Source organism: Mustela lutreola, chromosome 6 (genome assembly GCF_030435805.1).
Source record: "Mustela lutreola isolate mMusLut2 chromosome 6, mMusLut2.pri, whole genome shotgun sequence".
Taxonomy (NCBI): domain Eukaryota; kingdom Metazoa; phylum Chordata; class Mammalia; order Carnivora; family Mustelidae; genus Mustela; species Mustela lutreola.
Genome location: NC_081295.1, coordinates 135432085 through 135443757, shown reverse-complemented (window position 1 = coordinate 135443757; position 11673 = coordinate 135432085). Strand labels below are relative to the sequence as shown.

General features: G+C 48.0%; 1 protein-coding gene across 3 annotated transcripts in view; it reads left to right on the top strand.

The window, feature by feature from the left end:
• Positions 1 to 11673, top strand: part of SLC22A23 (solute carrier family 22 member 23) — a 171308-nt gene continuing 159635 nt past the window's right edge. For 2 of the 3 annotated variants that reach the window (XM_059179137.1, XM_059179136.1), the window contains exon 1: positions 1 to 666. In XM_059179137.1, the coding sequence (XP_059035120.1) occupies positions 1 to 666 (666 nt within the window). Of the gene's footprint in view, positions 667 to 8593; positions 9365 to 11673 lie in introns of those variants that run through there. The other variant, XM_059179138.1, reaches the window with a different exon arrangement.

Sequence of the window (11673 nt, the reverse complement as noted above, 5' to 3'; positions counted from 1 at the left end):
ATGGCCATAGACCGGCGGCGCGAGGCAGCGGGCGGCGGGCCCGGGCGGCAGCCGTCCCCGGCCGAGGAGAACGGCTCCCTGCCGCCCGGGGACGCGGCGGCCTCGGCACCCCTCGGGGGACGCGCGGGTCCCGGCGGCGGTGGCGGGGAGATTCAGCCTCTGCCCGCCCCGCATCCCGCCGCTGGCGGCCCGCACCCGGGCTGCAGCTCGGCGGCGGCGGCCCCGAGCCTCCTGTTGCTGGACTACGACGGGTCGGTGCTGCCCTTTCTCGGGGGCCTGGGCGGGGGCTACCAGAAGACCCTCGTGCTGCTCACCTGGATCCCGGCGCTGTTCATCGGCTTCAGCCAGTTTTCGGACTCTTTCCTCCTGGACCAGCCGAACTTCTGGTGCCGCGGGGCCGGCAAAGGCGCGGAGCTGGCGGGGGTCACCGCCACGGGCCGGTGGGACGCCGGCGACTTGGCCAACTGGACCAGCCCCCCGACCACCCCCTTCTCCACTGCCTCCTGGGAAGCCGCGGGCAACCTTAGCAACGGCAGCGGCGGGGACGGGGGTGACACGCCACCCCTGCCGTCCCCTCCGGACAAGGGGGACAACGCCTCCAACTGCGACTGCCACGCGTGGGACTACGGCATCCGCACAGGCCTCGTCCAAAACGTGGTCAGCAAGGTAAGGGCTGCGCCCGCCACGGCCCCGTGTCCTCCTGAGCCTTTCACTCCTGGATCTCCTCCCTTCCCTAGGTCTCCCTCCGTGCAGACCGAGGTCCCTTAAAGCGATGCTCGCCTGTGTGTACGTGGATCTGGCATCGACTTGATCCTCTGTCCCCCAGAGGAGATGCATTTGCTTGTGAAGCGGGGGCTTTTCTTTGCCTTCCTCGGGGAAACTGCCTCCCGAACCTAAAGAGGGACTCCATAGCCTTTCCTAGTTTGCACGCAAACTCCTGCCCGAGTGCACGTTTGGAAAGAGAGCCCCTCACCCCCAATGACTTGAGCTCCCTTCCCCTACTCTTCCAGCTGTCACCCTCATTCAGGCAGGGGTGGCCCTTGAGAAATGTAAGGCTGCTGACCTGGCAGCCAGCCAGCTCTGGAAGACTCGCCTCATTCAGGGTCTGATGCCTGGAGCCAGGACCTCGTTTCTAATCTTCTGCCGGGCTATTGGTCCCCCACAAAGAAATATCTACCCATGAGACTAATGGCATAGCCCCACATGTTCTTCTTTCTGGCAGATCTCAGTCATCCCGTGCTGGGTTTGGAAACAGACTAAAGCTAACTATGGAACCCAAGTTAGAGCCACAGAAGCAAAGAGCTTTTGCACATTTCCCTTTCCCTCCTCATTGTGCTCATTCCTCTCCAAAGACTGGTATTTTTGACTTTGGATTTTGCCACTTGGGTGTTTTCTTGGGACTTCAGTAATATCTCTAGAGTATAGGACGGGAACTAAGAATTTGTTTTGTATTCCCGGACCACCACTGCTCTCACACAGCAGCTGCTTTTGTCTGAAGCAGTGAGACCCTGGGAAGCTTTCGCTGAGCAACCGCCTTGCTCAGAGTCCCGAGGAGCCCCTCTCACAGATGCATTGCATTGTGTGAAATGAAGCAGCCGTGTTTTTTGAGAGGAGATGGGTGGCTGGTAGAAAAATGGAGACTAGGCAATGTCAGAAAAATTAATCCCTAAGATGTCTATATTTTCTGATTTTTTCATATAAGAGGCATTTGTTAAGCAATTTGTGTTTTTTGTCTCTTCTGTATTTTAAATTACTAATTTGCATTTCAAAGTAAGTGTAGACCTCCCACCACCACCACCCCCTTCTGGGCAGTTCTGGGTGCAGTTTTTTTTTTTTTTTTAAATTTTTAAATTTTTTATTAACATATGATGTTTTAGCCCCCGGGGGTACAGGTCTGTGAGTCGTCAGGCTTACACACTTCACATGGGCTCAGTTTTAAATGCTTTGTTTAAAGGTGAGACTGAAATGTGACAGTGCATGTGCTTTCTCCCCCAAATGAGTGTTAGTAAACAGTTGTAGCTCAGGGATGTGTAAGATGAAACTCTTACATCATCATAATCATTGTTTTAATCTTGTACCAACCTGGCAAGAAATTATCTGTCCTGTGGGAACTGACGGCATTAGCTGTTGATGGGGAAGATCCTTCAGGCTTGGTTCACCTTGACACCCCTCGGCCCCCGGCACAGCACCTCTCATCTCCAAATGTGTTGCTGTGACTCTGTTTCCCATCCAGGCGGGGCAACATTTGTTTTTTGTTTGTTTGTTTGTTTGTTTTTTGTTACCAGCATGGAAAAATTGAGAACAATGACTGGAGTGACTATTTTAACACCCTTTGTATTTCCCTGCAAGTAAGGATTTGGTGACATTTTCAAATATTTTAAACCCCTTTTTAAAGTAGAGGAGGAATAATAGAGATGAAAGCAGCTGTGTTTAGAGGGCGCTGTGTCCCAGGGTCAGAGGGGAGGGGAACTTGAAAGTTTGGAGGTGGGATAGAGCATCATTATCCTAGTGGTGGGGACCCAGGAACAGCTATTCACATGCTGCCGGATGGTAGGATGAGAGGACTAAAATAGTCCTTGAAAACAGGCTTTAAAGGCACAGTGGAGAGCTGGCCAATTTTTCTAAATTAGCACTCAGGAGGGTCAAAGATGGCAGTAATGTGTGCCCTCTGCTTTGGGGCTGCTTCAGAGCTATGTCGTGGTTACCTGTAGCTGACAGGGCAAGACTGGGAGCTGAAGACCTCGGGGGAATAGTTAGAGACACATTCTCTCCTAAGATAAAGACTAGAAAGGACATATTGATTTTTACGCACAAATAAGATCTAAAGAAAGGACTGTCCTTCTACAGTGTTCTGTTCCATAACAAAAGGCTTCAAGAGCTCTTTAAGCACATTTGGCATATACTAAGGCCGACTTCCAGCTTCAGCTGCCTGGGTCCACTGGCTACTGTATTCAGATACACAAATGCGGACGGGCTACTGTGATGGGTGCGCGGTTGAAGCAGTCAGGTGCCTCTCTGCTCTGCTTGTAAGAGCCGAAGTTGACGGTGTCACCTTCCCTCAGTGGATCCAAGTTCGGAGTCTGACAAGTTGCATTTTATACCCTCTTTCCCCACTCCAAACCACAATCTAGCCATTTGAAAATAACCTCACACAATGTCTCTGTCATTAGATTTCCCTCAGCCTGTATGTGCCCCTCCAATAAGCACCCTGACCTATCCCTAAGTGTTAGGTGGGGAGGGGATACTGAAAAACGGTCAGGCATATATTGTGTTCTATTGTATTATATTATACATACATATTTTATTATGAATGTATATTGTATTATACATACATCCTATGCTAAATATGCATTATTAATGGGGATATATGTAGTACACAATTATCGCGTATAGGCTGTAATTGTACCTACACATGTGAAACTGCCAAGCCCATTAGAATCCTAGGTTATTGTAGTTACAAGGGATCTTCAGGCTGACAAGCCTGTCTCCTCTCCTGATCAATATCCCCAACATGGGTCCCCCTTCCAGGATGGGAAGGGAGGGCCCCACTGGCGTGGCAGCTCTCCAGGTAGTTGCTCTTCCTTGCAGACAAGCATGTTTCAGGGTGGATAGAACTCAGGTCATCTCACGCCCATTTGTATGGCATTGCTCCTCTGAAGGGTTCTTTTTCCTTTATATAATATGTGTTCGGATAGCGGAGCATACCCAAGACCCAAGTTTCTTTCCCAGCTAAAAAAATCTCTAGCTACTAAAGCCATTCCACACATGACAAAATTTGCCGTCCTGATGGCTGCACTTGGCATGTGTGCCTCTTAAACATGACACAGCCTGGCTCGCCCTGTGTGTCCTAATCAAAAGGGAGCATGGATGGACAGCGTGCTTCCATGAACGGATCCTGCAGCTGAAGGCTTTCAGTAGACGTGACAAGTTTCTATCTTGAGACCACCGTCCCCAAATCTTTGTGGGATTACCTTGTCAAGGATTTCCCAGGCTAGGCTTCCATGACATGGCACACAATTTAGGTTTTTTTGTAATACTTTAGGTTGTTAGATGTCACCTGTTAGGATCTGTTTATTTTTATTTTGTGCCTTGGTCTTTGGTTTTGTTCCAGAATTTTCAGTGCCTTCAAAATAATAATAAAGATCTCACCTTTCTTTTGTACAACCCTGTAAAGTTTTCCAAACGTTTCCTTTTATTATGTTACTTCCTTTTATTAATGTTGAATAATCCAAGGCCAGTTCTAACACTGAGCATTGTCTTGGATATTCAGTTAACACCTACATGAGTGGGCCAGGTGCTGTGTACCTTGAGCCCTGCGTTCAACTTCCCAGTGACCTTCAGAGCTCTGCATTTTATCTCCCAGCCATGCCTTCCCGAAACAAATCTGACAAAATTCTGAGTCACTAGGGGTCAGCTCTGGGAGAACTGAGGCTGGACATGTCTCCCTGTCCCATACCAGCAACCCCTGGCAGCTCAGACTGTCAAAGATTTTACACAAGGTTAAAACACACACACACACACAATATTGCTGACTTTAAAATAATCCTCTTAATAATTTGCAGCATTATCCTCTATTGTTCTGAGTGACTCCTCCTTGGTTTCCAATGCTCACCACTTCCTTGGAATGCTGCCAAAAATCAATGTCACTGCTAAACTTTCTAAGCTCCATTCATTTTCTGTACGTAAAATTTGGGATGTTTGTCCCCAGTCTTCTGATACTTCTTCTGTTCGCCATGATTCTCAAAGATTGCTGGCTTTCATCCTGTAAGTACATCTGAGAGTTGTTTAAATATCCTGGGAAGTAATTTGTATTCTTTTTCTGGGGCTCAAGTCTAGAAGTATTTAAAGTGATTCAGTACAATTTAATTAGGATTAAAAATAATTACAATCTCATTGCAATAGTAATATTTTAAAAATAACCCAATGTCAGGTCATCCCAGGGGTGGTTGATTTATTTTGTCTAGTGTAGACAATACAACATTGAACATCTTTATGCATCTCTATTTTTAGAAATTGACTAATAGATAATGCATGCACATGGTACAGAAAACAGACAGTGAAAGTAACATTGCCTGCCATCTCTGCCTCCAGTTTCCCTCTGCAGAAGCAACCATGGTTACCAGTTTCTTCTGTATCCTTCTAGAAATAGTCTATATTTTCATTTATATATTTGTCTCTCACAAACAATGACATAACATATACATTGTTCTATGCCTGTTTCCACCAATATTGGTATGGGTGCCTATCCCCAGTGAGAGAGCCCCTCATTTTGCGCCTGTAATACTATGTCTGCATAGTATTCCACTGCACCAGTAAGCCATAATTTATTTCATTAGTCACCTACTCAGGGGGCACTGAGGTTGTTTCCAGTCTTTGCTCTTATATAATATATAATGAAATTCTGGCATGCATGAAATTCTTAAAAGTGGAGGGTCAAAGTAGGCTACAATTTGTATTTTGATAAATGTTGATAAGTGCTCTCTCTGGAGCGCTTACCAATTTCCACTTCCGCCTCTCATGCTGGAGGTGCTGTTCCCCATACCCTCGCTGACCAAGGACTTAACCCACTTTGAAGTGTCTCCAGTTTGATCTGTGAGGTGTACTTGGGGGTGGTGGTTGTACTTCGCATTCCTCTAGTTAGAAATGTCTCTGACAGTTTTGGAGCCATTTGTTTCCTTTCCTTTGAGCCACCCTCCTCAGGTCCTTTGCCTGCGTGTGGGTTTGCGGGGAGCAGTACGCAAAAAGTCCTGTCCAAGTTCTTAAAGCAGAAAGTAAATTAACTCTCTGGATGTCTTGTAAATGTTTTTCCCCTGGCTCCCTGTTTGTCTTTTTGTTTTATTTATGGGGTGTTTGTTATGCAGAAACTTTGGGTTTCTATGGAGTCAAATTACTCTTCTCTGTTAGGGTTTCTGGGTTTTGCATTAGATTTAGGGCTTCCATAATCCCGGAATATTAGAAAAAGACCCATACTTTCTCCTATTTTTTTTTTCATCTTGGAACCTTTGTCATTTGGTGTTGTAGATACCCATTTTGCTTTGATTAAGCTAGTAGGATGAATTGCTAGAAAGAGAAATAAATATTAGGGCCTGGATATACCCAGCATTTCTTGCAGGCTTTGACTTGCCCCTAGCAGCGTCCTAAACACTGCATTTGGCAGTGGCGCCAGTGGGGAGACCAGAAGCTCAAGGGTTGTTAAGCAGCCCTTGTCATCGTTTGGGAGCCCACACCCCCCCCAACCATGCTGTGGGGCTCATCTTTCCCACATCCTCTTGTTCTGAGCTGGCTGCAAAATCTCTCGTTTCTCCCCTCCTTTTTTTTTTTTTTTTTTGTCCCCCTCTTCTTCCTCTTTTGTCCATAGCATTTTTTGCAGGTCTCCATTCATTTTGGCCTTCAGTCCAAAGTAGAATTGAGTCAAAAGCTGATGTCATTTAAAACCACGATGGGCTTTCTGAATGTCTGTCCTGGCATTGCCACAAACCAGCCGTGAGCTGGAGCCAGCTTGGCGTCTACTGGCTCAGGACAGCGTATGCCTCTCCATCCAGTGGCCCGCTTGGTGTTGTCTCGTTGGTGGCTTCAAGTGCGCAGGGTGGGAGCACTTACACCACGGAATTGGCAAACACTGCGCATTTGGGGTTTTATGTTTTCTGCAGAGATCTGGTTGTCCAATGCTCCTTATGCCACTCAGTGTGACCCCAGGCCACTCCTTTCCTTTGTTTTTTTTTTTTTAAACTTTTCTCCTTCCTTCCTTTCATAGATGAGTCCCTCTTTTGGGCCAAGTTTGTGCTATGTGTTTGGGATACAATGACATATAGACAGTTCTGTTCCTATAGAGCTTAGAGACTAAGGAGGGAGGCACACTTTATTAATTAATAATAATCCTTTAATTACACCCGGAGTTTAAGTGTGTGGAAAGAAAGGGACATGAAAGGCTAGAACAAAAAGCCTGGCCTACACTGACTGGTCTCTGAGTGCAACTGACATCTGAGTTGTGCATCTTGGGTTTGAGTGGGAGAGAGGGGAGAGAGAACGGCATTTGCAAGGGTCCTGTGGTATGTGAGAGCTTCAAATTGCTAGGAGGTAGTAAAGGTGGGAACATGGGGAGGAGTGGCTGTGACACATTCAGAACATCAGCCATGAGATGAATCAAGTCAGCTAAGGGAATGAACTGAGAAGGAGGGCGGCAAGGCAGAGCATGTGGAGAAGGGGAGCTGGGATGGGGAGCGGGGCTCTGTGGAGAGGCAGAGGGGAGGGTGCAGAGCATTTGATGGGGAGAGGTCGTCTGACCAAAGGTGCTGTGGAAATCAGGTGGTTTGAGCTGTGGGAAGGAGGCGGGCCAGCCCAAGAAGAGGTTCTGAGGAGGACCTGGGGGAAATCACATTCCAGCTGCAGGTCCAGGCCCGACTCAGGGGCCTGAGGCCTCTTTCCAAGCTATTGCTAGGAAGCAGCACTGGCCCATTGGAGTATTCCAACATTTTCTCCCACCCTTCCGCTCGAAAGGGGAGAATTGTAATTGAATTTGCACAAAGCTGAAAGACCCTGACATAGGACACCATCAGTCTAGAGTTTACTTGGATTCAACCAAGCCAGCTTTACCAAATGTCTAGTGTAGGTTAATAATAAATAAATAAACAAACAAACAAACAAATAAATAAATAACGTTGTCCCGGGCATAGCCAGCATATAATATGATCCCTTCGTCGCAAGTCCTCAGTTTACAAATGAGAGGCTGGGGGCTGGAGCAGGTTGTGGGGGGGTCACGGACTCATCCAGAGCCACCAGCTCCGGGGGGCTAGAATCTAGCTCCGCTCCCCCCGCAGAGTATTCTTGCCTCTGCCCCGGGGTGGCCCCCACCAGGGGAGAGGGCCCAAGGCTGGTGGGCCGTTCATCCCTCCTTCGGCCCTGCTCGTCCTCACTCTGCTGTGCAGCCCTCGGCCCGCTCTCCCTGTCCTGACACCAGCTGTGTGGTGTTCCGTGGGGCACCGGCCACGCCCCACTGGAGCTGTGTCGGACCCTTTCATCCACACAGTCTCCGCTGTGGCTGTCAGAGTTTACCTGCCTCTGAAACCATGAAAAGAGGAAGAAGGACTTTTTCATTTGGCAGGAGCAGTTTCAGGTCCTGATGGCTGCTTAGGACCAGCAGATGTTACCAACAGCCATGACAGCCCCAGGTACAACTCCATTAGCTTTATCTTCGGGAGCGGCAGGAAAAGTGGGTCATCCCTTGCTTTATGGGGAGGCGAGAATGAGAACAGCTGGGGAGAGCCCATCGCCCTCCCCCTCCCCTGGGTGTCCAGCAAACCGAGGAACCTGGGAATCTCAGATCCCATTCTCCCGCCTGTGTGTGGGGTGCAGACAGGCCCAATGAGTCGAATGAGTCATCTGAGAAATACTGTGGCAGGGAGGAGCTGAGAGGCCACATCTGGGAGGGTGATTTAGGTGCCTGCCCCTCCCCTCCGCCCAGATACCCATCACATGGGGGGCCAGGTATGCCCTTCCTCCAGGACGCAGGAATCCAAGGTGGCCTGAGGAGTCTGACCAAAACGGACCTCTGGTCTGATGAACGAGACCATGTAATCGCTTTGTGTGTTTTCAGGTCACTGGTCACAGGGCTCCAAGGGATCTGGAGAGGAAAAGGCTTTTCTGGCCGACCTCGAGGAATGGGAGAGAAGGACTCTGCCATGGGCTTCACACCCCCGCAGGTGTCTTGGCTCAGACACTTGAGTTCAAGCCATTGGATAGAGAACCATCTACACGTGTTAAAAAGTCTGGGCTGGCTGTGCTGGTGACAATGGATCAGAGAAACCGCAGAATTTTAGAGGAGTTGGTGGTAACTTTGGATCTCAACGGCAGGGGTCAGAGAGCTCACCTCAGGGACAGGTGTGAACCGAACAGAAGGCCAGGCACTCTTCCCCAGGGCTGCCCCACCCACCCCGAGTGCTGTCCTTGCTGACTTGTCATGGGACGGCAGAGCCTGGCCCCACTAGCCTTCAGACTTTGATCAGATGTGACTTGGGGCTCGTCTTTTCATTTGCTCAAGGCTGCTCAGTGCTGGTCATTATGTGTGAGCAGATGTTCCTCCAAACAGGGGACCTAGAGACTGGCAAGGCTTCGATTTCTAGGAAAGAGGGGCAGAGTGTTTATTGATGGTTGAGCTGGCTTTCCCCTAAAATAAATCACTGCTGAAATAGAACACCGCCGGAGGCCACTCCATTTGCATAGGGTGATATTCTGTATCATCCTCGTATGACTCTTGGTCGCAAGTATCAGAGACAAATTTCACATCACATTAACAAAACAGAAAAGAAATGTATAGGAAAGATGCAGGAATGGCTCAGGGAACCTAGGGTGGGATCGGAAACCAGAAATTGGGGGGTGGGGGAGGGGTTTGAATCAGGAGCCCTGCTGCCACTGCCCTTCTGTCAGAAGCCACACGTGCTCTCAGCCCTTTGTCCAGAAGTCAGCTTTGTTTCCCCTACACACTGTCTTTGCCCATGCTTCTGTTTACCTGGTCAGGCACCAGTCAGCACGGAGGCTCACATTCCTCTGTCCATTCCAGATTCCTGGGTGCGAGTCTGATGTCCAGGCAGGTTTCAGAGTAGGGAGTGTGGTTACCCAGTGCCAGGGGTCTCCTGTAGACCATGTGGCATGCAGTGGTAGTAGCTGTTCTTCAATGGTATGGAAGGGATTAGAGAGGAATCTTTTTGGCAATTAACTGAGAATAATTGCATATTGATGCAAATCATTACATACTTTAAACAAAGTATTCTTTTTCTTCACAAAGACTCAGGATGTAATTTACCTGACGGTTTAAGCTTAGTATGGAATTGGCAGAGATGCTCCTCCTGAGGCTTTTTCTCTAGAAACAGTGCATACATGGTCTCTCTTGGCTCCAGATCACAGAGAGAGCTTGGAACAAGCCCTTGGACTGTCACTGAAACAGTTTTACACGTTACCCCCACCCCGGCCCCACACAGGGTGAGTGTCTGTTTTTCCAAACCTTTCTGCTGGTCAGGACCAGCTAGATGAAAATGCGAACCCCTCGTTCAAAAATTTTTAAGATCAGGGGCGCCTGGGTGACTCAGTCATTAAGCGTCTGCCTTTGGCTCAAGTCATGATTCCAGGGTCCGGGGATCGAGCCCTGCATCAGGCTCCCTGCTCCATGAGAAGCCTCCTTCTCCCTCTCCCACTCCCCCTGTTTATATTCCCTCTTTAACTGTCTCTCTCTCTCTCTCTGTCAAGTAAATAAACTCTTTTAAAAAAAATTATTAAGATCAAGACGGTGACAGCCTAGCTGTAAGCCAAATGTGGGCACATCTGAGCGGTGGTGCTTCTGGTGGGCTCCAGCCTGTCACGGCTACAAAGCCAAGAGAGGATCCCTGGGCCCTTGTAAGTCTTTCTTCCTGATTTTTCAGTGTCCTTTCTGCTTCTCTCTTCCTTGGTTGTGTTTTGTATCTTTTTCTAGATTTCTTGTAGTCAAAGTGAAACATACTTTTTGTGGGTCTGTTTTTTCCCAGGGAACAGCTTCACAAAGCCTGAGCCAATTTTGTTTTGAATATTTAGTTCGCCTAAGGTATGCAACAACAAGAAGGAGCCACCGAGGGAACCTTCTTACATTTGAAAACACTGCCCAGAAGTGAGACAGTTGGTTTACTTATCTGAGCAGTGAACCAAACAGCTGAGTCATAGGAATGTGTGGTAAAGAATGCTAAGTCATAGGAATGCTAGTTAAGTGTTTATCAGCCATTGTTTTTTTTTTTTTTTTTTAAGTGGAGAGGAGGGTCATCCTTTCTCTAATTTAGTTCTGCCAGCTCACAGTCACACTTTATTTCTTAGTATCATCGAAAGAAGAAGGGCAAAGGATATAATGCTGGCATACAACAGCCACAGGCGTCCCAGTGGTCGTATTAAATTATGGATGGGTTATGCACTCAGCATAGTAATTTGCACTACAGAGTGTTTCCTCCCAGATTAGATTAAAAGCTGCTTTTTCTCTGTGTGTTTAAAAGATGCTTTACAAATTGGGCACCCTTGATTGTTACATACTGAGGAACTCCACTGTTCTCCAATGAATATACATGAGCATTTGCAGTGAACACAAAGTTTTTGTCCTACTTTTTAAAAGTTTTTTTTTTTAATTGTGGTAAAATACACATAACATAAAATGTGCCATTTTAACCACATTGAAGTGTACGGTTGAGTGGGATTAAGTACAGTCCCGGTGCTGGGCACCCATCACCACCGTCCATCTCCAGGACTCTGTCATCTTTCCAAACTGAAACTCTATCCCGGTTCAGTGCTAAATGCCCAGCCCCTCCTCCCCCCCTCCCCCTGCCCCTGGCAACCACCATTGCACTTTCTGTCTCTGAATCCAACTACTCCAGCGACCTCAGATCAGTGGAGCCATTCTACTTGTTCTTTTGTGACTAGATAGATTTATTTTACGCAGCAGAATTCATCCACATGGTAGCATGTGTCAGAATTTCCTTCCTTTTTAAGGCTGAACTATATTCCATGCTATGTATAGACCGCATTTTGTTCATCCATTCATCCACTGAGGGACCCTTGGGTTGCTTCCACCATTTGGCTGTTGGAAATAAGGCTGCTGTGGATACAGGTGTTGTTCTACTTTTTGAAGACCGTTGGGTACAACCCCTTCATCCCTCCCCTGTTAGG